Consider the following 27,808-nt stretch of genomic DNA (forward strand, 5'->3'; position numbering starts at 1 on the left):
TGTTTTTTAAATTATTTTGTCTCACGATGAAGATAACAATAACAATAAAAATGGTCACAGTAATGATAATAATGATAACAACAGTAATAATCATCCCATCATAATGATAAAAAAATCATGTTGGTATTCACAGACGACTCTCTCTCTTTCTCTTTTTCTTGATGGTGTTACAGGCTCATCGGGGCTCAAATATCAATTCTTTTGTCAAAATCAATAATACACGAGCTCATTACTTTTTTCTTGCACGAAAATGAGGAATTGCGAGTTAGAAGGGTAGATAATTCTATACGAATAAAAGGCGGAGAAAGGGAGAGAGGTGAAGAGAAAGAGAGAGAGAGAGAGAGAGAGAGAGAGTGAGAGTGAGAGAGAGCGGTGACGCAATTTACGAGGGAACATTTAGCCGTTCGGGACTTTAAGTAATTTTCATGAGGCCTACCCCACAGTATACATTTCTTAAGACCTGGAATTCGAAAAATCATATAATCTGTGAAAGTTAAGTTGTTTCATAAATTTACGATTACACTTAATATTATATTAAACTACTCGAATGTAATGGTGGTTTTTTGTTCGTTCAATGAATTTGTTTTTCGAATGAGAATATACGGGAGAAGTATAGCAAACTTTCGATGACAACGCCATTAGCCACAATCTAGCGCAGTATGCGGATAGCTTAATCGGAATTACAAAGAGCAAAAGGACGGTAGCGCAGAGTAAATCAATCTGCCAAGCTCGGCGTGTTCGGTCGATGAACGTTTTTTTTCTTTCGTGAAGGGAAGGGAGGGCGCGGGGGATTTCTTTTTCTCGAGTCATATATTCACCTTTGTGATGTGGCTGCTGAGGTATCGGCATCGGTTCGTGTTTCTGACGCCATTGAGTCTGAACTGTGATTCGCCTCGGGGTACCTATCGCCGAGGCTGGCACGGTCGTCTGTACACCGGTCAACATCGCTGCCGTCGATGTCCCCGACAAATTTCTCGACACTATCAATTCGACCTGCGGCTCTTCTCTCGATTTCATTATTATGTCGTTCACCTCCTGAAAACTCTTTCCCTGAAGAGATCGACCGTTCCACTGTAAAACCTCGTCACCTGTCGAATCGAATAAACAAAATTCTCCTTGTCAAATGAAACGTGCGAAAATCTCGACTCCAGTTACGTTACATCATCGTTACAAACGCATCATCTTTTCATTCCATTTCGACAAATACATTCACAGAGAGTACCGAAAAAAAAAAAAAAAAAACATTACCAGGTCTCAATTGACCCTCGACGTCCGCTGTGCTGCCTTTCTTAACTTTCTCGATGAGCGCCCCCCTCGAGCCGTTCTCCAATAATTTTCCACCGACGACCTTCAGTCCGAGAATACTACTGCTGCTCCCTGAACCAGAGGATTTTCTGAGGATCATGTGACCGATGATTTTTTGGCCGTCACTGCTTCCTTGCCACGAAAGTGGTTGCTAAATTGCCCGTTCGAGAAAAAAAAAAATCAGTTTCCTAACTCTTGCTTTCTCACTAAACGTTCTGCTACACTCGTTTTTCAATGCTCGACATGTGATTTTCTTAATGTTGAAAATAAAAATAAAACAACAATAATATCATCGAAGTTTCGTTCGCTCGCATCGAATAATCATTTCGGAAATCAGGTCGATCGAAACTTCGAATTATGTGCCAAAGTGTAATATGTTAGATCGACTTTTTTGTCGCTAAAAAATGATTTTCGGGTGAGGAGCACGTTTGAACGTCAATCGATACTCCGGTAAGGAGAATACAAAACAAAATAAGGAAAAAATTCTTTGATGTTTTTCAGAACTCGACGATTTTGAAATTTGGTAACTCGACACGATTCTTTCATCCAAACTGTGCCGATCCCCCGACTTAAAGGTAAAAGCGAGTGCGTTAAACATAAATAGTGTGACAAATCAGTTGGAACATCGAGACAACGAAACAAGCAGCGATTACACGAAGCATGCGACATTATTATGGATTCCATGATGAATAATCGCGAGGCTGTTACATCGAGAAAAAGTAAAGAATACGAATGATCGTTCCCCGAGCAGCAGAGTGTGTCGAAGCTTTCGCAGTTTCAAGCGGCGTGCAACAGGGTGAATTCTTCAATTAGTGCGTTATAAAGAGAGATTATTGATTTGAGTATTTCGAAGAAATAAATGTCGGTGAATTTTCGTATTGTTATTACTCCTGTTTACGATTTTGTCGAATAATGAAAATCCTGTTCGCCGAAGAATGAGCTCGACGAAGTTGCTTAGAGTCCTGACGAAAAGATCCGTTCGCAAATTCTCTCAGCTAGATCGTAAAAACTTGGCAATAAGAGGGATTCGAAAAATTCGTAAAAATCCGAAAGCGAATATCACGATCGGATTTCCGGGTCAGACGAATTTATGTCGTGTCCTCGGTTCAACGTGGCGACTCCAAATTCCTCGAGGCGAATAAAAATTTCACGGTGCAACGGTACTGCAGTTTCCCCCCTCGAACAACGACTATCCGCAGCGACCAACGGAGTGGGAAAAACCATCAACGGAGCAAAAAATCAGACTTTTCGATACGACATTGAACTGCTGCATAATTATCGAGTTTATTTTCGCTCAGGAATCCTCACAGTACTCGGCTGGACGCAATTTCTAATCCTACTTAGGAAAAAAAAGGTGAGCCCCTGATTCTCGGTATATCGATTAATTGGAATAAAGTTTAGCCTGAAACAAGGGAAATTAAGGAGGCGAGGAGCAAGAGAGAGAGAGGTTTTCTGTGCTCTCTACAAGCCCGACGAATTGACAAATGTAGAGACGGGTGAAAACGATTGCGTATTCAAACTATCGGGAAACTAACATCCGAAACGAAAGTTGCATCGTCCGTCAACAATGAAACAATGCTAATCGTACTCTCCCTATCTCGCAAAACGCCGCCCGGGGTCCTTTCTCCGTGCCACTCTCATTAAAATCGGCTGGCCACTAACTAATTTGCAAAATGTGCATTCAACTACGAAGTGTCTCGGGGAATGTCCGAGGGATTTTTCAGGAGATGAAAAGATCGAGAAATCCTAAAGCTACGAAAACAATTCTCGAAAATTGAACGTTATTGAAACGAATATTGAAAAAATAAGGTTGAAACACCCTCGCGGGTGATATGGGTCCAGGAACAGGGTCAAAGATTTTGAGTACTTTCTAATAAAAAGTAACAGCAAATATGTAATTGTCTATATGAAAAAACGTGGCTATACCGTGAAAGTGTTCCGAACGGGGGGCACTTTTATTAATTCGTAGAGCGAAAAAAGCTCCGGGCTAATTGAAACAATCGGAATGAGGCCAAGTAGCTACGAGTTTGCACTCTCTTTATTTTCTTTTCATTTTTCTCGGTCATTTTTTTTCTCAATTGCCCCGCGTTTTCTCTTATTTTTCTCTTTCGGTTATTATCTCGCGACGAACGTGACGGTTTTCATATCGGTGATCGATCCACTTTTCACAAAATAATTCATCGAATTTCCGCAAGTGGAAAACGCGAGATTGCTAATTGTGGGGGAGTCTCTGATCACAAAAGGGCCAGTGAAGCCCAAAGGATGACGGAACAATGGAGGAAATTCTGTCTCGTTCGATTGACATATTTTCATTGATAGCTTTGAAACTTCAATAGAAATCGACATCGAGTACTCCTCGAAGATTGCCATCTCAATGAAGCAGTTGACTAGCATTATTTTACAGCAACATCTATGAATATTAATCTCCAAAATTTCAATACAAATTAAAAAAAAAATTCTGAGGATTCAATCTGCTTGAAGAGTGCACTCAATCCGCCATCTAATTTTCCAAGGACGTTGACCTCGCATACCAAGAGTGTATTGCACCAAAAATACGAATAAATAAAGAATTAATAAATTCATAAGCAAACATTTAGTTGAGAATGAATTTAGAAAATTTACGTCACATTTGATGGAGCTCGAGGACTGCGAGATTTCATCGCGATGTTAGAATTTGAATTGACGCCGACCCGACCCCCGATACAGTTACAAAAAAGTCTACGTAAACGACGAAAATCGGAGCTCGTTCGAACGTGGAAGCGTCGGATCGTCCGAAAGTTGGTGTCGCGTGGTGCAGGGGTTTCAAGGGCTTCGAGCGAGCCTGAAGAGCAGTATCTACTCGCACTAAGAATCTGCCTGGCACAAAAAAACAGCTTCTACTCGCAACTTCTCTAAGTAGGCAATTTTTTGACGTAAGGTAAAAAAAGCGCGAAAAATGTATAGATTCGAATGAGAGAGAAGATCCTCAAATAATGAAAACTCCTCGATAAATCGGAAGTTTGTGCGTCATCGGTGACGTCGAGATTTGCCGAGGTGGCAAATGATCCGTGTCCATTTGGCTATCTTTTAGTTTGTGGCTACTTTTGGTGGATGATTATTTAGGATGGAAGTTGGTGGGAGAGAACCGTGGGCGTACCTTGGGCAGGTCGCCACGATTGCTGTCTTCGCTGCTGGTGAATGTGCTTGAGGTGTCTATACCGGAATCTTTGGTCGCGCTGTCTTGACTACCCTGGCGATCCGCCTCCCAGGACCAATCCTCGTGGCTACCGCCATCATTACCACCGACATTCGTCCCACCGTCGAATCTGACCGTTTTTTTCCCCCTTCGTTCAGTGAACCTTGACGACGCGACAGACACACGACATTTTGTACTTTTTCTTTGTCTCGCTGTCTCTTTCCTCGGTCACGACCAAAATCGAATGAAAAAGAAAAGAAAAACAAACTTTTTCCCATAAAAAAAAACCCACGTTGCGATGCGAGACGACTTTTTTCGTGCGTCCAACGTATTTTCCAGGCTTTTCATCGCGTCGATGGTCGAGATGACTCGAGTCACTCTCGACTCGTGTTTCTTCCTGAATCTTCACGAGTTTCTTGCCATTTATTCTCATATCTCTTCGTTTCACGAATTCATTCGAATTCGTTCCTCGTTGATATTTCCGTGGCCTTCTTTCGGTGGGTCAATTGAAAATGGAGTGACACGTCGAGGTGCTCGATGTCGCCTCGACCATCGTCGTGCCACGGAGCCTGGCCCCGCACGTATCTCTCGGATGCTCCTTCTTCCGTTTATAAACCTCATTCGAGCATAAAATCCAACAAAAATAAATGAACAATAATGAAATCACTTTCGAAACTTTGAGCCCGTGAAAAAAAAAAAAAAAAAAAAAACAAATGGAAAATCTACGATTCGGAGAATCCCGAGGTCGTGAGATCAAATAATAAAATAAATGAACGGAAATAAAAAGAAAAAACGCACCTCCGGCTGTCGGCTCGCCACTCGTCGCCGCTTCTTCTGAAGCTCCTTCGTACGAGAGTACTCTCTTCTTTTCGAGGTTCTCGGGGTGGATGGTGACCGTTATACTCGATGGTCATAGCCCCGGTGACGTGATGACCGTTGTGAGAACCGTGTCTACGAGAACCACCGGACATCGAAGCAGGTCCACCGCCGTGATGGAAGTACCCCTTTCCTACAGTAGATCCAGACGTGTGTTTTTTTTCTCTCTCTCTCTCTCTCTCTTTTCACCAGCTTCTCAAATACCATTCTTTCATCACAATCTTATCTCAGCGAGTCCCCCTCTATTTTCAGCGAATCTTTTTTTCGAGGAATCCTACGGGGCTTCTCGCCCTCGCGAGTCCCGACCTTAGTATTGATTTTATCGATTTTTTCTCCCTTCGAAAGGGGCGGCTAACGTCCAGAGCAAAAATTAGGCTATCAGGGGCACGAAAAAAAAAATCCATTAGTTCGCGAGGTGTGCGTGTGCGCAGATATTTGTGTCGCGACCTGTTGGGAACTCGGAATAATTCGCATTCGTTAAAAGCGAAAAGGTCATCTGTGGTCGACGATTCGTGTGTTTCAATGAGAACGAGCAGAAAGGCTGAACACGATGACGAATAATATTGTTTCGCTTTTTGCAATGAGAGACATTCATAGCCAGCAGCTGTGCGGACGCCCTGTGGACAATCGTTCAAGTATAACAAGTTTTTTAAACGTGTATCTGTGTGTGTGTGTGTGTGTGTGTGTGTACTTGAAGCGCACGTACGAGTAGCAGCTCTCCGTGTCACTGGTTTCGGGCTCTGTCAAGGGTGGTTCGATCATCGGTGGGAAATGATTCAGGAGCGTTGAACGAAAAGAAAATGAATTTTAGTATACGAACGGGAGGACGGGAAGAAAAGAAAAAGGCTTGACGATCGGCGGCGCGTATCACACGGAAGGCGAAAACACAATTCGAACGAGACTCGCAAACGAGCAACACATATTCAGAACAAAAAAAAAACACACTTAATTGCAATACTCGAGTTTCGGTGCCGTCGTATACGTATAAAGAAAAACGAACATTTAGAGTACAACGAACATCAAGATACAGCGACGTGAGAAAACGAAACGCAGTTGGAAAGAATAAGACACGCGTTGGGTCACGGGAAAAGGATCGTTGTCGGGTCGTGAGTCGGATTCGGAGACGTGTACACAGAGACAGTGAGACGAGTGAGAGAGACAAGTATTTTGGTGCAATATGACGTCAGAATATTTTCGTTTTTGTTGCGATTAGACCGAGGAGAAAGGCTCGTTAGGCCTGTCGATCGGTAAATTAGCATCGATCCAAGTAACGTTTACGCATCAAAAGGATCTGTTGAGCGATTTGAACAAACGATCGTACGCGAAAAGCGGACTTTTTAGAGTCAAGACGATGCAAGCGAGTCGTTTCATTATTATTTCTCCTTTCCAATGAAACCGATCAACAGATGAGACACACGCATGCACGTTTCACACGCAAATGGACACATGAGAGATTCATAACATCGAATAATACAAAAGGTTATTATTTTGATAATATATAAATATGCGTGGTGTGTTGAGAGGTAAATCGAAAAATGGGCCAGCGCATAATAATCGTGGCACAACGTTAGTTATCCTTGAATTACACTCGATTTACGTGACAAGCGTAATTCATCGAATAATTAACAAACACTTATAATTATTGCATTCCAAAGTACCGCGAGAAATTTCTTCATCTTCTCGTCCAGCATGGCTTGCCGATTAATACGCTCGCCGGCTTTGTCCCGTGAACTTTTCGGGCTCGTGGCGACGATCGGTCCTGGTTTTTCCCCTAAAACCGCCACTCCTTCAATACAATCGGCCAAGATATTCGGGTCTCGAACGAATCTCGAGTATAACAAGGTGGAAAAATTTCATCGATATTTTCACCGATCGGAATTCATTTAAGAGCAATAACGAAGCGCGTCATTCGCGGAGGACCGCAGCCTCCGGGACGCCTCGGTCTCGTCCATCGGCTCCGGGAAACAGGTGCGTTTGTAAATTCGTTGAATATAATGCTCGAAAGAAAATCAAAGAGTGGTTTCGGGGCTCTATAAAAATGTATGAAAAGGCGCAAAAAGGGGATGAGCGAGTACCGCGAGAATACCGGAACGATAAGGAGCGATAAAAATGACAAATTGAAGGGACGAGAGAGCGAGCGTGTTCGCTCTCGTTCCAACACCCATTTTTATATATGCGCCTGTATGTATATGGTCGAAGGAAAAAAGGAAGAAAAAAGACGTAGAATTCGCGTACGTGCTCGATTTACGTAATACTATCCTGGCGAGGTTGCTCCCTGCCGCAGTACGCATTCGCGGTACGAATATTTAGTCGCGGAACATCCCCTTTTCCTCTTCTCGACTCGTCCGCCACCCCGCGTCTTCCGAGCCCTCTCGTCTCGGGCACTTCCGTGAATCCTCCTCACGAAAAATCGAGTAAAACGAGAGCCACTCTGGTACGAATTGGCCGAGAGAATGAGCGGCGGGGAAGGAGCAAATAAAAACGAGTTAGCCAACTGTAAAGGATAACGACCGAAAAGCGGATTAACAAATTTTCCTACATCCCGATCTCCGCGTCGGGCTTGAGCCTTCCCGAGCCCCGAGCAGCTTCTCCATTAAACACGAATCTCAATTAAAGTCGCGATGAGCAAACATTTTCCTGTGCTCCGAACGAAGCGAATTTACGACGATCTTTACCGAATCGTTCAAAAACTCGAGCTCCTCCAAACCCCGTTAATTCGATATTATCGAATGATTTTCCAAAACGTTGGTTCGTTCGATTTCAATTAAGGTAGATCATGCCCGAAGCATTGTATTTTACAGCTGTCGAAATTGGATCGATTTTTACTTCCCAATAAAAAATATAACTTTTAATTAATGTCAGAGTTATTGATTCGAAATTGTAAATACATTTTTTCAACTTATCTTTTGGCGAATGAAATTACAAGCCATTAATTGAACCGTCGGGGATCCGTCACTGACCGAACCCCAAATTCCATTCGTCCCTGGCGAAAATATTATACTTCTTTATAATGTCAAAAATCGCTTTACATAGCCGCAAAGGGTAAACACAACTGGATCAAGAAAAAATGATTAATAAAAAGACAGAAAGCTGTGACAGGTTAAGAAAATTGTTTCGTGCATGAACTACGTTAAGAATCGGCTGCACAGCTGAGGCTTCCAGTCCCGCGGATTCTCGTTTCTTTTTTTTCGGCTCTCGGATAAAAAAGTATGTTCGAAAAAAGCGGTTAAAGCGGTGGTTGAATATCCGCGCGCGCGCAGGGGAATTTCCGAGCCCTCGCGGTGGCGGAATTGAAGAAGCGTAAGATGGAACGTGCCGAAAACTCGTGCTCTCGGACTTATTAAAAAGGCGAAGCGGGCGGGCCGGGGAGAGAGCCGAGGGAGGAGGAGCACTCGTCGAGCGAGTTCGCGTCTGTGAGACTAAAAGAGAAGGAAAATAAGAGAAAAAGAGAGAGCGAGGAGGGAGACGTTTACACACTGCTCTTGGTGAAAATCCGAGGAGAGGACGTCGACGACGAGATGTACTCGACTGTACCGCCGGCCCTCTATGCATCTATATATGTATATTTAATCAGGCTGCTATAATATCAAACGGTGGTTGAATTACGCGAGCTCGTTTTTAAAGGAGAGGATTGTGAGTGGGAAAAAAGGGGCCGGTGCCGTTGATCCATCTTGAATTAAAGAAAAAAATGTGTTTTTTGCCTCGAAAAGAGATTGAAAAAAACGTAGCTCGTTGAAAAAAAAACGGCGGGAGCATCGTTTCTTTTCTACGTAAATGGGTCACCCCGCAGCAGTGGCAGCAGCAACAGCCGCCGCCGCCGCCGCCGCCGCGCACCGATACGATTTCTCGCTCGCTGAAAAAATGCACTGATTAAACCTCCCCATCGCCCAATTCCCCCATCTCCCTCCCTTTCACTATATGCCAATTCCATTTTCGTTATACCACTCGCACCAAATTATAAAATCATTCGTCTCTTCCCGAGTCCCACTAATCTCCCCCGTGGCCTCCTGAAATTAGCATTATTCTTTCATAACGTAAAACAACAAAACTCTTCATTCCGATTGTTTAAAACTATTTCATAAAAATTCTAAGCTACTTTTAAGAAGTCAATTAAACTATGTGGACACTTATTTAATAGTGAACGAGAGCAGAAAAACTTTGCAGAGAAACAATGTAGATTTGGTAACGTGTAAGTGTGTCTTTGAGCTGTCAAACGTGGTGGATACGAATATATATTTATATGAATATATAGATATATATGTCTTATGCACGATCAGCAGTAACATCGCAGACTTACCTCGCAAGTTTCTACCAACTAATTTATTCTATTCTAATGATATTGTGCAGCTACGAATGGGAGCAACAACGTCGTCCGTCTAATTATCATTTCTTCTCTAAATTCATTTTGCCTTTTATTTCTTCGTATTACGAAACAAAATGAAAATGAACGCGCGACATTCGTTCGCAGCCGGGCGAAGAGAAATTTCGGAATTTTTCACTCGGGGCCTCGTTTCCTATCGTTCGAGATGGCGAAAGTTCAACCGAATTTGTCTGTCGAGGCTCTTTTATTCGATCGAGTTTGACTCCGTCGAGCGCAGCGTCTCGAGCGTCTTCCAATTTTCCATATTTTTTTATCGGTTTGGCACAGGGGGAAAGAGCGAGAGCGAGCGAAAAAGAGAGAGCATGGAGCTGCAGCGGGCGGAGAAGAAAAACGAAGTAGCGTCAGGCAAAAACGCGATGGAAAGCGCAGCGGAAGTAGCGTGCTCCGAGATAGGGTCAGCCATCCGAAAGTAGTACAACTCCGTAACACGACGGGCACTCTCCCTCTTTGCGGACGGTAACGAAAAACGCGCTTGCGACGTTTCGCCGTGCACTTTGTTCGGGCGAGATATTTCAGGGCACATCGATACGTACTTTACCCACGCTTTGGCGCTCGAGAAAGTTGGCAGGAAAATATGACGGGCACTCAGGATCGAGACTCGTAAAAGTCTGGAAGGCGCGATTTCGCGGAGAGAATTATTTTTAATGCTCGGAGCGACGATGACGCGAAGAACGCGAGTGTTAACAGCCGAGTGCGGCTCGAGACTGGGACTGGACGGAGCGTGGGTGTCTCCGGTGTACACACTCGTCGACATTTTCCCTCTCGATCTCAAAGAGGTAGGAAAAAATGGTTCCCCTCCCGAGATCTCGATCCAAAGAGAAAGGGAAAAAATAGTCGCCGATAGTTTCGAGGCAGGGCGACATAATTGGAAGTTGGCCCAGCATGAAAATCGTGAAAGGCTTCGTAACTGAATCCTCGCACTCCGCGCGCTCGACTCGTCTTCGGTGCCCGAAATGTTTATCTCTCGAGTCTTGATGAGGCCGTTATGCCAGGACGAAACTCCTCTCCGGAGACACCCGATGCTGCAATGTGCTGCGTCGGATTATCGGGAGGAAGGATGCTTTTTCTTCTTTTCGAAAAAGGAGAGATTTAGGGGGCTTTTAAATGATTCGATGTCGAAAAAAATCGAAAATAAGGAAAAACCAAACGGAACGAACGTCGTTTCGAGCTCTCGATGCGATTTTAGTTTCTCATTGTTGGTCAAGGTTATCGAGGACACGTATCGCGTGTAACAAAAGAGAGGGAATGATTCGCCGGGACTGGAAGTATTGAAACATGGACAAAATGGTGCGTCATCGTCGGAGACTCCGCGGGGTTTGGATGACGTGGGATAAGACGAGAAAGAGCGAAGAGTGCGCCGATTCTCGTTTTGCTCTTGGTGGCTGCTCTCCCTCCCCCCCGTTCGAAATGAACTCGAGGCTGAATGGAGAGCAAACTTGGTGAATACGACGGGCACGAATGTGTGGGTGGACGGATGTTTTCCGGATTGAGTTTCCCCGTTGATCGAGGGATGCCTCATCGGCTGAAGATGCTTCGCGTGTCGTCCAACATTTTCTCCTCGGCGGTCTCTCATCGATGACGCGAAAAAAGAGGAAAGACGAAGCCACGGCTAGGAACGAAGAGAGATGAAAAGAGGATTTGAAAATTGAAGGACAGCACGAGCGGAGCAACGAAAAGGAGGAAGAAACTAATGAGAGAGAGAGAGAGAGAGGAAAAAAGTGACGGTGGATGGAAGAATGGAAGAAGAATGACGCGTCGGTAAAGTGGGAGCGGCGTCGGCGCGATGAAGCTATCACGAAAAAGCGCGAGTGAGAAAGAGAAAGAGAGAGCGAAACGTAGGGAGTTCAAGGGAGGAAGAATCGCGCGCGTTTGAATTCGCCCACGTGCAGCGGCATGACGTCACCCAAAAAGCGTGGGTGTTATCGGGGCGCCAGAGGGGGTTCTGGTGCGACTCGAAGCGACGCGCCATGGAGTTCAGAATGAAACAGCTCGGGATAAAGGAGAGAGGGAGAAACGGAGGGCAGAAGGAGGAAACTTGGTGCGAGGCGGGTGCGAGCCAATATAGAAGCGAACCAAGAGAGAGAGAGAGAGAGAGAGAGAGAGAGAGAGAGAGAGGGGGGGGGAGTTGCAAGAGAAGGAGGAACGAAGGGTGTGGAGTGTTGCGGAGGACCGCCAAGGATCAATGCAACGACGAGTCCGGGGAACCCGAGAATTCCCGCAGGATACTACATTTCCCGATACACACACGGCGTTACAACGATCCCCTATACGACTCGAACAACCGACGATCACGCCGAGAGAGAAAGAGACGGAGAACGTTCTATGGATCTTTGGGATCGTCCACGAAATGGGAACAAACCCATAATTATATTGAGGAAAGAAATTCGAGAGGGAGAGTAAATTTAAGAAAGGGATCGCAACGTCGACGAGAAGAAATAACTTGAAAGAAAAATAATGGGGGCTCTGTCAAGGGGAATGTAGCGATTCACCAGCGGTGCTTTTGCGATGCAGCTCCGTGCTGTAATCGCGTTGCTCGAAGCGGAGAAAAAAATTGATAACAAGGTCGTTTGGCAATAATTCCGATGTTTTGAAGAGGCCGCCTCCCCGTCGGAGGTGCGCGGTTCATTGGGAGAAGGCGAGCGAGAGAGCCGCCTCTTTAATATTACGTGAGAAGCTTAGAGGGATTTTCTCGGTAGCGAGTGAACGAGAAAGAGAAGGAACGACGGGGGAGATAAAAGATGTTGGCGCACAGAGTCACAGAGGACAGCCTTGGATGTATTCTGGTACACTCTGACGAGTGATAAAGAGAAACGGATAGAGAAAGAGGGCGAGACGAGGAACGAGGTGGAACGGATATTTCTGTTGGGATGCTGTGCACTTTCTTCTCCTTTTTTTTTCTCCTTTCACCACCATGTTATTCACGTGGCTGTAACCTCGGCACGCTTCGGTGCTCGTGTGTCTAATCAACTATGAGGTTCTCTCAGGCTCTACAAACAGGTATTTCCATCTCGCTTTTTCGCCCGTCGCGCTCGCTCAAAGAGTGGCGAAAAAACATCGTTCCCGGAGCTGAACGAAAAACGGCCCCGAAAATAAAAATGCCTGACGGCGTCACGGATAAGCGAGTCACGAATGTCTAATGGGCGACGGATTCGACGCAATTTTCGGTTGAACTTTCCTCCTCTCGTTGCGCAATTATCAATTTTTCATGACACCCTCCTGAAAAAGAAGATACGGAGAAGCAGCGTTACCTGAGAAAACAATAATTTGGTTAACGAAAAAGATAACATTGATCCCATCGGTCTCCTAGATCGTCGGAATTTCGGTAGTCACTTCAAGGTCGAGGAGACGGAGTTTCATCATTCTCCGAGATAAATAATCGCGTTCGCATGAATAACGGATCGATGGACTTACCCTTCTCGGATTCATCGGGCTCGTCACTCGCGCAATCCGGTGTACTTCTCTCCTCCTCGCTACTGCTGAAACTTCGCTGCTGATGGAGAACATTCTGTCCTCCCCCTCCTCCGCTGCCCGGTGGACCCAAACTCTGCGAGGGATGTCCGACTTGTCCCCCGCCGTGTATCGAGTGCTGCTGCTGCTGCTGCTGCGATCCGTGCATCGCTCGAGGAACGTTCTCCACTCCCGCATGACCGTAGGTCATCGGTATATCGGAATCCTGCGAATCCCCCGAAAGGACCAAGGTCAGTAGCAATTAAAAACATGCCAAAACTTACGACGAAAGAATTTATTGTTGCAAGGATGGGATTGAAGAGTAAATTGGAAAAATTCTCCAGCCAACGTACTTGGTACACGGGCCTCTGGTAAGTCTGAGCGTGTTGTCGCATGAGGTTATCGAGTTCGCCCCGATAGAGGCTCGGATCGTCTTCAGGATAGGCAGCCGGATGTCTCGGTGTCTGAGGATAAGAACCAACGACGACGTGTGGAGTCGGCAAGCTCCTCGAGTGAGGCGACACTGACATCTCCACCCCGCTGTCGCTGGTCGACATACGGCGTCCGGACACCTTCGTCACAATCACACGCGAGAATTACATTTTTCATATTCGAAAAGTCAAGTTTTTAGACGATTGAAAAAACCCCATTTCAACGTACAGAAAATATATTTGAAAGCGACCGAATCAACTTTGTCATACGAAAGTTCTTTCTCTCTCTCTCTCTCTCTCTCTCTTTCAACTGATGGACGTGTCGAAAGAGAGAAAGGGAGGAGGAAAATAAAAGAAAACGAGGAGAAAAACGCTCGACGATAAATCGCGTGAAATGTGTGCAATTGCTGGAACCGTTTGAAAAGTAATGGCCGTCCGGAGCCTGACAGCGATGTATGTTTTCGCGCGCATAAATGAAACACGGAACGGCTTTGGAGAAGTGGTATTTGAAAATTTTTCAAACTTTCCAGTTACATCGAAATGAAGGAAATTTTAAAAAAATCCAATTAAAGTTGGTGCTCGATAACCAAGTGGGCAGGTCGCAGGCAAAAATGAAGGAAACAAATTCCCTGAGGACGAGTGATACCTGGTCCTGTTGGGAGTACTGCCTTATCAGGGTACAAGCGCCCCTCTGTACCAGTGGCAAATTTTCTTTCTCGGCAGCACTGTGAGCTCTCTCCAATTTTGGCCTTTTATCCTGCGTCAGTTCTGGATGTCCTGGAATACCGGGTCCTTGCATGTCCTCCTGCATTCTTCTGAGCATAGCAGTGTCCGCGGCGTTGAGTCCCGATTTGTTCATCCATTGTCCGGTCTTTAGAAAAATCTCTTGTTTCTTCCGACAGACGATGCACACCCATATCACCTGAAACCATTTTTTCACTCGTATGAATTTCAGTTTCATTCGTTCGATAAAATCGTCCAAACGATCAGAGGCTCTCGTTAATAAGTTTATTTAATCATTTCATTCGATTTCACGGCGTCTTAGATTCCCGAGAACGAGTAAAGCTCGACGAGAGTTCCTGACGCGAGATGAGAAAAATACATCAATGAGGCTAGCCCCACCGATTCTCCGTGCAGACTGGCACGGCGAGCTCTCTGCCACTCCGGACAACAAAAAACGTCGAAAAGCAGAGAGAGAGAGAGGAAACGGAGAAGAGGACAGGACGAGCGTTCCGGGTCGCGTAAGGGGGCTTCTTGAGAGCACTTTGCCAAGTTGCCTAGGTAGCAATATGTCAAGAGTTCCAGTCCCTTTTCACCTCTTCCCGAGCAGCATCGCCCAGCTCGGAAGCCTCGGCCAACACCCGGCGTCGTACGACACCCTCCGTCTCTATTATGCTCGCACACCTGGGCGGCGTTCTCAATTTTTCAAAAACCTCCGGACTCCTCGATACCGAGGCTTCCTCTCTCGTTCGAGCCCGTTTATTGCGATCCTCCGAAACGTCGTTCGATTCGTGGGCGAGTTCGCAAGTGACAAATGCCTCGTCGTCCTCGTCGCCTCGCGAGTCGCATTTTTTCTATCCATTTACACTTGCCCTCCGAGAGCGAGGGAGAGACGACGCACGGACAGGGAAACGGAGACGTGTGCGTGTGTGTCATGGTCGAAGGCGACAGACGGACTCTCAATATCGATTTCTCGAGGTGGCTTTCCGACGGGGATATATGCCGGAGAATCGATTAGTTTCGCCGAGCCTCGCGGCTGCTTACGTGTGCGGCAATGCGAGTGCGTGTTTGTATTGGTATAAAAGAAGGAAGAGCCGGAGTCGGGGGGAGGTTCGCGCGAATCGTCGGGGCCTCCGGGAAAGGCAGCGAGAGGATTTTACTTCGAGAGAAATAATAGAGCGCGAGCCTCGAAAAGGAGAGAAGCGAATGAGAGACGGCGAGGGCGGAGAGAGAGAGAGAGAGAGAGAAATGCCGGTGAAAACAAATCCAATTGATTCGCGCGGTGCATAATGATGGTGGAAAGGTGAAGGGTGAGTATGGCACAGGCGAAAAGGCACGCGCGCATTGTCCCAAACTCGATGCGAAGAATCGACGACGCTGGGAAGCTGCGGGCTCGGGGGCGGCTCGGGAGGCGCAGCGACGAAAGAGAGAAAGAAGACCGAGGTACGAAAGGCGAGAAGTTCGAGGCACGAGGAAATAGTGAAAAGGAGAAAAGCCCTGAAAATATAGGAAACGGCGGAGGGATAAGGCTGGAGGGGAACAGAGGAGGGTGGTAGGTTGAGTTACGAACAAGGGAGTCAGTGACGAGTGGAGCGTTACTGCTCGGACGAGTCCGCGACCCAATTTGAGTTTATCCCGAGCGGATTCGAAACGAGCGGGCCGCTCCATCGTGCCGCTGCTACGGAAATTCCCAATTTCTCTCCTCCTTTCTCTCGCGGATCTCCGAAAATCGAGAGCGGGGATACGGGGGAAAAGCGTCGGAACGAAACAAATTTTGGCGGAAGATTCCGCCGGGCGAAATACTCGAAAGACAAAAAGGAATTGTTTTCATTGAAATTTCATCACACCGAGCTGGCTCTCGGCTACACGCCCGAGAATCAGGCAAAGAGAGAGCGAGAGATAAAGCGGGAAGTGGGTTGATCGATAAAACAACACACACACACACACACACACACGTGTGTCTACCCACGTACAGAGTTTCACGCCCTCGTAGCGTGCCATTCTCCCCGAATCTTAATCTTCCATAAAATTATTACGAGCCTGGAAAAGCTGGGTAAGAAATCAAGCCAACGCGAGCTCCTCCGACACGTGCATATCCCCGCGTATACGAGGACAACGGGCGCAATGCATTCTGGGGGCTCGTCTCCCGCGGTGAAAAATACTCGAGGAGGACTTTGTACTTGCAACTATTTCGCAGACACGTCGCCCTGGCCGTCGAGCAGTCGAATATCTTGGCGAAACTTGTTTCTCAAGAGCTTCCGCAGAGGAAGGAGCTCGCGGCGCTGCTGGACAAATACATGCGGCGAAAGAAAGGGGGAAAAAAATATCGCCTCCAGGCGAAAGTACCGGGGCAGACGAAAAAAAATAAAAGGAAAGTTCTTTCTCGAAAGCTCAAAGCTTCTCCTCTCCTCTCGCTCTCTCTCTCTCTCTCCTTCGCTCACGTATATTCTGTACATTATGTACGGAGTATGTACAACGAGTGTACAAGAATAGCGGAGATGCTTTCTCGGACAGAGTTCGATACTATTAAAATTAGCGTCACTCGCAGAGCGTAGCTCCCCCTTTCGTCCTCCTGCTTTTATCTCCCATCTCATTCGGTCTATCTCACGGTCTCTTTCCGAGCGAAGCCTGGAAGCCTGGGGAGGAATGTCGGTCATTCTGTGTCGGAGGAGCAGCGTGTGAGCCGCCCTCGTACGTTGAAACAACCTACAATCTTGCTTCATCTCGTAAATTCATTGGTGAAACGGGCTCGAAAGATCCCCCCCGGGATAGCGGACTCGCGATCATCTCGGTTCATTTTATTCCAATCGCATCGGGATCCTCGGAATTTTCGTTCTCCTCGAGCAGCACATTTCCCTTCCTCTCTTCGGCTCCTGACCGGGGACTCCGACACTTTTGATGCCTGAAACGATCCGCGATTGAAACAAGGACTTGATTAAATGTTGAACATTCGTAATTAGACGTGCCCACGTAGGACGAAAAATGAGGGCTGGATTTTGCATACGCGCGCCTCTACCGCGGCCCTGGGGGCTGTAATTTCCGTAAAGGCTGGAAAATCGTTAATTGAAAGCCGGGGGGAGCAGAGGACGGGCCTAGGGCTCGAGAAAAGTAGCGGTGGACGAAGAGCAGGCCGCTTTCTTCTCGGGGAGCGTCGACGTTTAGGGAAAACAAACATGAAAATCCCGTCGCGATGAGCGCCGACGAGCGATGTGTTCAAATGAAATTCCGTAATTTATGCAAGGACGCCTGAAACACCGAGTTCGTTGAGCAAAAGAAAAAGCGAAATAGAACCTCGCCGGAGTGACGATCGATAGTTTTCACTCGGCGCGCGCGCCCGCACCCGTATGTCATCGTGTGTGTTAGCACGAGGTACGGAGAAAGAAAAAAGTCGTTTCTTCGGCGTAAATCGCTCGAAGATAAAACGGCCTATCGATACATCGATACTGGCACTCTCTTTCTCTCTCTCTCCCTTCCCATGTGAAAGAGGGAGTGAGAGAGAGAGAGAGGGAAGCCAGAAAGGACCGGGTTGTAAGCCACTGGCACGTGGGCAATAGCTGTCCCCATTATTTCTAAAGCTCCCTCTCGCAACGAGGACTACAGATTTTTATCACGTGAGGCAAACGTAATAGGTCGAGAGAGAACGGTACGCTAGACGCTGCAACGATAAAAGTAGCCGAGACGGTCCGAGGCTCGCTGGCCTCAACTCGGAAAACGATTGCTCCGGTTACAATTCAGAGATTGTAGAGTTCAACGAGAAATTTTCGAACGTCGTAAACGAGTGCTCTTGGACCTTCGAGATCTTTGAAAAGACCTTTTTTTTAAAACTGTTTCTAATTTATTCTGAGGTCGTAATGGACCAGGAGAATCATCATTTTCATTTTACGAGACCGAAAAGTGTCTTGAAAACTATTTTTTATTCGTGATTTTGACAGTTTCAGGCGGAAATGCCAGCCGCCCTGCCGTTTCGGCTTGCGAGCTCACTCCGTTGGTAAACGATACGAGTGCGAAAGACCGAGCAACAAGATTCGTGAAAATATCGAGTTGCGACGTCCATCATTGGTGGCTCGTGCCTGAACGCAATAACACGAGTGTAAAAAGGCCACAAAAATGGTGGATTTATCGGCACCGTCGACGCCATCTATCATTGGCAGATTCGTACTTTCTGCTTTCACAAAAGCGTCTTCCGGACGATGCGATTTTAATAAAATAAATGATAAAAGTCCACAAAGGTGATGGCAACTTGTAAAATTTCAAAATATAACGCAGAGCGCACGATAAAAATCTAGATTGTTTGCTGTCGGAGTGACGTCACGAAAAAGACGATTTTTCAAATTGAGTTACACAATTTACATTGCACTTTTGTGAATAAATATTGACGTTTCTCGTTTACTTTTACGCCGGGGAAGGATTCTCTCAGGAAAAGCCCGAGCCTCGGGATGGGGGAAGCGCATTAATATCGATACTCCGAATCAGCATACGAAAGGATATTTCTATTTCGAGATTATTCAGAGCGATTCATCCTCGAATAATGAATAACAAGTAGTTTTATCAGCGCGCGAATCCCGAAGCGTCGATTAACGAAAGGACTTGCTGTTTTGTCCCGTTCTCGGGGTTCGTTACGAGGGCGAGCCTGGAAAGGAGAAAAGCTCAAAGGAAAGTGGGAGGATTGAGGATGCAGGTCGGGAGAGCGAGCGATGGGAATGAAAGAAGAAAAGTAACGGGTAAAAGAGTGGCCAGGGAAAAAACGACGAAGCAAGAGAGATTGGCGTTTACGCGTGTATTTGTCTAGAGGAAAAAAGTGGTGAAATCGTGCATTTAAATGTCGTCGGTCCCATATTTCGGTGGTGTATCTCGTCCTCGAAATGGGGAGAGTAAAGAAACCGTGTGTAGAGGAAAAAATGGAGAGAAAGGGCGAGAAAAGGAGAGGAGCGAGAGGGCGGAGGGGTGAGAAAAACAAGATCTCGAAGAAATAAAGTCCGGGAGGGAAAGGTCTCGCACGCGCGCAAATAATAAACTATATTTGTGTATATAGGTCTGTCGAGAGGGCTGTATTTCATGCCTCCGCCGTTTCCCCCGTGTGCGGACTTGCCCCTCGCGAGAGGGCAACTTCTCTCACCCTCTCCGCTTGCTTTTCTCATCCCCTTATACCGAATTTAGATCAATATGTTGCGTCACGTCGCCCTCTCGGAACTCGAAAGTGTGTGTCAGACCGAGAGGGGGAGAAAGTGCCCCTTCTGAGAGCCGCCCCTCGCCCGGCATCCCCACCGCTCTTTCGGACGTCGCGACGTTTTCCTCGTTCTCCTTCCCTCTGGCTCCTACACTCCGCGTCCGAGTCGACCAACAGCTCGTACGTGTGACGTCACGCAGGGACGCGCCCCATTCATAGGCCCCCACGCATCCGCGGGGGCTGGAGCTCCGATGTGAAACTGCGTAACCGAACCGAACTCGACTTTCCGGCTCGAATCTTCCGTCCTCTTTTTCATCCTCGTTATTTACCGATACTTTCTTCCTCCGTCGTTTTCCTTCGCCTCGCTCACCCTCCTGGCTCGTCAAAGCTTCACCCCGTGTACGCGCTGTACTTGCGCGCGTTGTCGCGAGCGTAGCTCAATACGAAAATTTCATGAAAGCCCCGTGCGTACCGGTTGTTTTTGAGAAATTCTCCCCTGTTCCGGCTGCTCAAGCGCGTCGCTTTTCATTTAACGCTGGATCAGAGATGCCAGCATCCTCTACGTTTTGCAATATACACTTTGCAGCAACCTACGAAAGTTTAGTGAAATCCCTCATTTACGATTCCACGATATTTCTCTCATGAAATATCTTTTTCGTCTGGGCTGTTCTATGACTGGTCAAGTTCGCAGCTACTTTGTGGTGAATAAATTAAAGTCTAAATTATTAATAAAATTAATAAACTCACTGACTTTGAGAATATTTTTGTCACATAAAAGATCGAATTTATAATACTTCAACTTGACTAGTTAATGATTGAGTCGGTACCGACGACACTTGAAATTCACATAACCCAGGGAATCAAGAGATTTTTATTGTGCGAAAGAAAGTTTATATCGGTGCAATGGCCGAAAAAGGAACGGTCAATTCGTTAAAAAGTCGAAGCTACTGGACGAGTGAAAGCACGTGAGTCAGACTCAAAAATAAATTTGATGAAATTCCCCCGATCCAACGTAATCACTGACACCAGCTTTCGACGCGTCAAAAACTGAAGTTTTCTCATGTTTTCTTTCTTCAAAGCCCCGTAAGGTAATGTTTTTTCTAAAGAAACGAAATCTGCGATAAATTTTCACGATATAAACTTTTCCGAAGCTCCAACACCGTACAATTTTTTCACCATAGGATACCGCGTTGAAGACTCCAAATTGTGAATGAAATGGTTCAAAATTTTGGCCTGTAAGAGGCCCCTGTGCTTATCGTTATCAGGGGACCTTAAACTATTATTTACCGCGAAAAGAAGCGGACCTTAACGTACTTTATGGAACGGCCGATCTACTTTAATCCCACGTTTATTTTTCTCTCCCCGCATCATTCGTCCTCGAGAGCGAGGATTCGTGTGTGAAAAGTGAGCAAAACAGTCGAAACGAGCGTACAAATTCCAGGTGGTGGATTCCACGTTGTTTCGACGAATAAATAATAAGCCACGAGCACGTGTGTCCCACCGAGCATGGAGACGAGCAATAGACTCGCGACTGTTAATATATTCAGCGCTACATTCCCTCAAGTTGATCACAAAAGCTTGATCAGCCGCGTTGAGCTCACGCGATTACAGATCGTTGATAAGAGTTCCGAATCGAGAGCACAAATTGGGGCTTTTCGGGGGGGTCGAACACGTCGGCCGAAGCGTCGACGAAATCGATATTTCGATCGATTCTTATTCGCGATCAGTAGCGAAAATAATCCTCCGGTAAAGTTGGCAAATATTTGGAGAAACTCGTCGAAATTTTGGAGTCTCGATGACGAAATTTCGTCAACCAAAAAGAACATAAAGTTCGCTCTCCTCGTCCTCGGGTCGCGTTACAACGGGTCTCGCGAAAAATGAAGAAAATCAATCCCGCAATGTCCACCCGAGATACCGGGGTTCGAAGATCCGTTTCCGATAGCTCGAAATCGAGCGCTTACTATGTACGATATCGGGGGCATACCGCGGTGATGACAATGGGCGAATGGGAGTCAAGTCTCGAGTGCTCGAGATGCCTCGAAGTCACGGAAAGCACGGTGGAATGCGGGATCGACTCGAGGAGACAGAATCCCATAGATTCTGACGATTCATGGCCCCCCCCCCCGATGCAGCCCGGATAGTTCGTATTCGTCCGAAGAATCTGAGCGATCATTTTTGTCCCCGTTCAAAGTCCCCCGCGGTTGATTCCTTTGACTCACTTTCGTCGATTTTCAGCAGGCTCGAGCCCCCGGGAAACGATTGACGAAAAAGTGTCCGGCGAAGTCGAAATCGCTCGAATTTTCTAGATGATTGGCATGACCCCGAGGGCACGGGGACGAGTCACCGAGCATTCGAGTTATTTTTTCCTCCACATCGTCGTCGCTCTCCGCTGGTGCGAGAGCACAACAAAGTGGTGTCGCGTACCTCGGTCGGCTCTCGCGTACAGGGACACCGCGACGAGCGAACGTGAGCGGAGCCGGCGGGGAGGGGGCAACGTCGGCATATATACGCGGCCGATAAGGGTTAATTGATGCACGCTGAGCGCTCGGGAAAGCAAGAGCGTACGCGTGGGCGGGGGATGGGGGCAAAATTGCGCGCTCGAGAACGGGGAAGAGTCGGTAGAACGAGGAGTTATGGGTCAATTATTTCCGTGTATTTCAGAGGCGCTCAACCGACGTTTACCACTCGGGACGTCGAGGGTCCTTTCTCTCTTTTTCTCAATCTTATTCCACTCGGTTCTCTATGAAAAGGAGAAATTTCCATTTGAGAATGAAACGGAAGGGTCGAAGAAGGGTGTTTTCGTGGGACGGGGGCCGATCGATCGGTGTAACGAGCCCACGGATCGATCGAGATTCGTCTCTGCTATCGGGGCTGCCGCGGGGACGATAATTGACGACTGGAAAGACAAACGTCTCTCCCGGCGCTACATCCCCGTGAATATTCCGCCATGGACATCGAGGCTAACGCGGTTACGATCGCGAGCGATATCGATATCGACCGGACGCACTCCAGCGCGACGTTATCGTCACCGATACGTAAAAAAAGACTGGCGTAGCCGCCTCCGCTGTTGCGCTGGCCGAGGAAGAGCGTCGAGCAATGATTTTCCACCGTTTTGACGTCATTTACCGAGATACGGGCTCGCCGATAAATTTTCCGACTCGTTATCGTCGTGCTCGAGCGAATTTATGAAAAGTCGCGTTTCATTGCCAATGTTTGATTTTTCATCCAGCGAATTCCGTTCGAACGTATCATCAATGGAAAAGAGCCACCGCGGTTCTCCAGCCGGACGGCTGGATTTCAATGAGAATCCACAACGACTCGAACACCGAACCGAGATCCCCGAGATTCGGCTTTTTCGACACACCCGCCGAGCGAGTCTCCATAATTTTCAAATCCGTACGTAACCTGTGAAGAAAAACGGAAATATGAGTCCAAAGCCCGAGCTCAAGGATTCGCCCCCGAGACGTCTAGCGTGTCATCGATTTCCGCGAGATTACTTCGCAATAATGCAAAACGTTCGAGCGAGATGGAGTATAGTAGGCCTGTGGAGCGTACAAAGACGCGCGAGTGTCGCCGTGTTGGGAAGACCTCAGCCAAAGAGAGAGAGAGAGAGAGAGAGAGGCGGAGTATACCCCGAAGGCTCAAAGCGTGGACCCGCGAATGTCCTATTTTCCACACCTTTGGCCGACGCTCGAACCTTCCAATCCCTCTTAGCTAGCCGCGAGTGAAACCCGCTAAGCCGACGGCGACGAGCGACGTCCGGTCGATCCGGGACCAAAATATTTTTCCAGCCTTGACGATCCTCGCCTCTCTTCTTTTTCTGCCTCTTTATAGCAGCAGCTTTCTTATATGTCACCGGAGTCACGCTTGCGTGACTTCTTTTTGACGGATATTAAATCGGTGTCGAATCCCTTCTCGTCGAAAGGTCTGCTTCGATCGCGGCACCGGACTTGGCACCAGTTTTTTTCATTATTCACTCGTTTCGTCAGTTTTTATTTTTTCATTTATCTCTACTCTCAATCTTTCGTTCCACAAAATTTTTTTCTTCTTATATTTGCTTGATCGGCTTCCGCTCGATCGGTGTTTCGATTTTAGGCAACGAACGAGAGAATCTTACCTTGTTGGATCGGAGAGTAACCTTTCCACCGCACCGGGCGCAGCATCGTATGTTACAGTAGTTACAGATGTGACCGACGCCATCCGCAAATTTGGTCTTTGAGCATATCTGACACGTGGCGTCGAGCTCTATTCCCGACTTTTTGTGTTGCTCCGAGCGTGCACGTATCGTTTCCTCGAGCACTTGGACCTCGTCCTGCTTTCGTCTGTAAGGGGAGCGAATGTTTTCATTAAAACCATCTCGAATCGGCTGATTAAAAATCATTTGGGAGGGTTTTATTCGACGGATTGCAATGGATCGGGTAAAATTCAAGTTTATTTTTGTTTCGTTATCGAACGAACTTTTGTCCAGTGAGCGCGGGTCGATCGATTCAATCATTTTTAACGAGGAGGGAGAAAATTGCGAGGGAGAGCTTTCGGTAGCGCATGCATGGGAAATTCAAGGAGCGCGCGACGTTGGAACGCGTGCGAGTAATTTATCGAATTTTATCCGGAAGGAGAGCCCGCGAGGGAGCGGAAAGGGCCAGCAGGAACGAAACGAGACTCGAAAGGGAGCGGGCGACCTCCCCCCCGTGCGTGTAACGAACTCAACGGATCCCTCCTGCCAATCGGCAAACGGACCAGGAAGCCTTAAATTTCAACAAGCTCTCCCTTTTTATCACTCGGTTATAATTGAACAATAAAACTCGAAAGAATATTTCTCAGACTTAAAAACGGAAGCTCGAAAAAATCCCTGAAAGAGGCCGGGAGAGGAAATGAGTTGGGGAAAATGGTCACGCACCTCATGATCTCATTTTCGCGTTGTTCCTCCTGTTTTTGTCGCATCATAACACCCTCGATGATGCGTCGCTCCTCGGGAGTGAGATGCGACATGTCGGGTAGGTCCGCCATCACGGTGAGCCGATTCCGAGGAGGACGCTACCGAGGCTATCGATAAATCCGAAGTTATCGAAGGAGCGACGAGTGGGATAAAAAACTGTGGATCGAGGAGGTCTGGGGTAGCGTCGGGAAGGAGCGACGAGCAATTGCCTGGGGATTATTGGATCCTCTCGAAGGGAAGTTTGTGAGGAGGATAACGACGATAGTAATGAGAGTAGTAATAATAATAATAATAATAATAATAATAAGAGTGAGAAGAGGAGGGAGAAAAAGCGTCGGTTGGACGTAGAAGAGCGGCGGTATTCGTTGAGAACGGGCCCAGGAAAGGCTACTGGAACGTCTACGACTACGGGACGTCCTGGTCCTGAGCGAGTCATCCGCCCGCTTCGAGCGTGGACGCTTCCTCGATCTGCCGATTAAAAAAGATCGAGCGAGCGCGTGACCCTCGAGCGAGCTCAGGGAGCTTCGAGCCTCTCTTGTCTCGTTCGATAATTACGCGAGAATGGGAGTCCGAAGATCGGTATTTCGTCGCGAAAGATCGATGGCTATTGGCGCTTTTGTGACTTTTCAGGAAAGAATGGTAATACGAGAAAATGTAGGATTTTTTCCAATTTTCTACTATTTTTCTGCTTGCAATCGCTCTCCCCTCGCCGTCCTCGTCCTCCTCCTCCTCGTCCTCGTCGTCCTCGTCGTCCTCGTCGTCCTCCGCCTCCTCCTCCTCTTTTCTCACTTTGTTATTCTCACTTCTCGTATTATCCTTCGACAGCGCGAAGGCGTCTTTGTTCGACTTGTTTCTGTTATTTTTTAGGTTAGATTTGAGACCTCGTGACCGGTCGAGGTTCGCATCGGCGCTGAGGGGCTTTCGTTTCTCCGTAGGGCGAGCGGCAGCGGCCTCACCGTAGCTTTTTCTCGGCTTACGTATATCGCTCGTCACATCCGTACGGAGAATCATGATCACGGGTCGTGGGGAGGGGGCTCTCGCATTCTTCGGCGCTTCAAATTTTCGTCGAATCCTTCGTAATGTTGCTATTTCTCAGGCTACCTCCTCGCTGCTGGTCGAGACCGTCGAGGGTCTTCCGCGAATATTCTCGAGTTCTTGGTATCCCTTGTGAAATTAAACAAAAGAATTGGCTGCTTCGGTTTCCCGTGGTTTTAACACTTTTTTTATTCTCCGAAGGGACTCGCGCTCGCGTATTTTTATTTTCTTCGCGACAGCTCGCGCCAGAGAAAACTTATTCCTTCTCTTTCTTTTCCTCGTCGCAGAGCCTCCACCCAGCTTATTTTTTTCTCAGGACTCCCTCTATCGTGACCCATGGGATTGCTTCGATATTTTCTCGCTCGCTCTCCCGGCCAATACTCCTGGAGAGAGCTCGGGGATCGGGAGAAACCCGCGAGCGCACCCTTTGTGCCTTTTCGCTCTCTCTCTCTCTCTCTCTCTCTCTCTCTCCTTCGAGGGGCGAATTTCACCAGGACCGATTTACCCCACAGGTGGCCGAGATAAACCCTCCGACATTAACCAAAGACAGAGAAAGAGCGAGCGAGAGAGGGGGGGGAGAGAGAGAGAGAGAGAAAAGTGAGAGACGGAAGAAAAGAAACGAGTGTTTGCACTGTTCTCGTTCGTCTAGTTTTCACGAATTCGACAAATTTCTTGAGATTCGTGGCGTCTGCTCAACGAATCTCCTCTGCGTACATTCAGCTTCTTCAAGTTCACAGCGAAACTCTAACTGCTTCAACAATTAGGATTCAAAACGGTGTAAAAAAATTGACGGAGCACGTATTCGATGCTCATTCGCGTTGTTACAATAAAATTTCACAATTTAGCTGCCTCTTTGTATCTTCGCACAATCATAATTTCCCCCCAGCACTTGTAACTTCTTTGTGTGTCACTTGAAAGATGTGGCAAAATATCGTCGACTCTCGAAAGACAGACTTTTTTCTCTTTCTCTCTCTCTCTCTCGCTCTCCTCCCTCGCTCCGACGGTCAATTTATTTCCGTGGTGCTTCGTAAATTTGATGCATCTCGTCACTCGCACACATTTACGGACACACTGCACTTACGCACGAACTCTCGTATATCCTTCGTTAACCGCACGTCGATGAACGTTGAGTGAAAAAAAAAATCATTACCCAGTTATATGGCCCGGTCGTGAAATAAAAATACCAGCTCCGAGCGTTGCGACAATTACGTTACTTTTCGATAATCGCGCTCGAAGAGCACACGAAAATGCGTTGGGAGACGGCGGGGGAAAGCGACAGGAAAAAAGCTCGGTGGAGTACGCAATGGCGTTTGTCACGGCCCCTGGTGAGAAAACACACGAAACACGGAGAAAACGGTTGCAGCCGCAGACGGACGAGTTCAACGGCGTTACGAATCGAGTACCCGACGGATTTTTACCACCGAGTGATCATTACTTTTCCCTAGGTAGAAAAATAAATGAGAGAAAAGCACTTTCGGTTTTTGTTCACCACTACGATCCCGATTAAACGGTCATCGGTTTCAATATCTCCCCGCACTGATAGAATTTTACTGCAGAGTTCACGCTCGCGCGAAAATTGTTGCAGCTCGTACGTATATACACGCGCGCACTTGCTCCCACACACAATTATCTGAGTCTATTGTGCTCGATGGGATACGAGCTTGTTTGAGATCACGACAAACATGTCGGCGAGTAATTCATATTTTTTCTTGTATTCTTTCAACAACGGTTTTTTCACTCCACACCCATAAAATCCCCAGTAGTATATCCTTTCTCCGATGTCCGAACGGTTGGTACGACTTTTCGTGTCTTCTCTGTCCCCTTCGACTTTGTATATCACGAGTCGAACAAAGTGTTCGAAAAAAACCGTTTGGCTTTAGCCACTCTTTCCCTTATTCTTGTTTTTTTTTCTCCGCTTCAAAGCATACGTATACCATATAGTTTTGTCACACACGACACTTCAAGCCTCGCTCTCGTTCTGTTTCTCTTTCACCATAACTGGCGTGACTGCTTCGGTGATTCGTTTTCTTTCACTATCCGAGCCGCGATAACACACCGTCTGACGTTTTTTCTCTCTCTTTCTCTCGCTCTCCCACTTAGAATGTCTAAAACGCGCGGGCGCGTTTCGCTGTCTCGACCCGGCTGGGGTAGTTTGCGTTATCACCGCCGCACCCCTCACTAGCGCCGTCTACCGCTCTATTCTCCGCCAATTATTCCTCCGGATTTCAACCAACGAGCATTTTCACAGCTGATTCTTTTTTTATACTCATTATTTTCCTCGTCTTTAATTATCCTCGAAATGACAATAATTACGGCATTGAATAGCGGATCATTT

The 27,808-nt window shown here is 47.1% G+C and overlaps 1 protein-coding gene across 15 annotated transcripts in view; it reads right to left on the reverse strand.

The window, feature by feature from the left end:
• Rim (Rab3 interacting molecule) overlaps nucleotides 1-27,772 on the reverse strand; it is a 57,108-nt gene extending 29,336 nt beyond the window's left edge. For 4 of the 15 annotated variants that reach the window (XR_006262009.1, XR_006262001.1, XR_006262008.1 and 1 more), the window contains exons 1-10: nucleotides 24,400-27,750; nucleotides 23,620-23,824; nucleotides 14,262-14,537; nucleotides 13,538-13,756; nucleotides 13,149-13,410; nucleotides 5,279-5,489; nucleotides 4,442-4,643; nucleotides 1,249-1,456; nucleotides 819-1,088; nucleotides 437-484 (exon numbers count right to left, since the gene is read on the reverse strand). Coding sequence is in view for 2 of the 15 variants with exons in the window: in XM_043428414.1 (XP_043284349.1) it covers nucleotides 437-484; nucleotides 819-1,088; nucleotides 1,249-1,456; nucleotides 4,442-4,643; nucleotides 5,279-5,489; nucleotides 13,149-13,410; nucleotides 13,538-13,756; nucleotides 14,262-14,537; nucleotides 23,620-23,824; nucleotides 24,400-24,509 (2,011 nt within the window). In the remaining 13 variants the exon portion in view is untranslated. Of the gene's footprint in view, nucleotides 1-436; nucleotides 485-818; nucleotides 1,089-1,248; nucleotides 1,457-4,441; nucleotides 4,644-5,278; nucleotides 5,490-7,014; nucleotides 7,128-13,148; nucleotides 13,411-13,537; nucleotides 13,757-14,261; nucleotides 14,538-23,619; nucleotides 23,825-24,399 lie in introns of all 15 variants that reach the window. The other 11 variants (XR_006262006.1, XR_006262004.1, XR_006262000.1 and 8 more) reach the window with 10 other exon arrangements.
• Between the last annotated feature and the right edge of the window lie 36 nt (nucleotides 27,773-27,808).

The sequence above is a fragment of the Venturia canescens genome, chromosome 9, assembly GCF_019457755.1.
Source record: "Venturia canescens isolate UGA chromosome 9, ASM1945775v1, whole genome shotgun sequence".
In the NCBI taxonomy this organism is placed as follows: Eukaryota; Metazoa; Arthropoda; class Insecta; order Hymenoptera; family Ichneumonidae; genus Venturia; species Venturia canescens.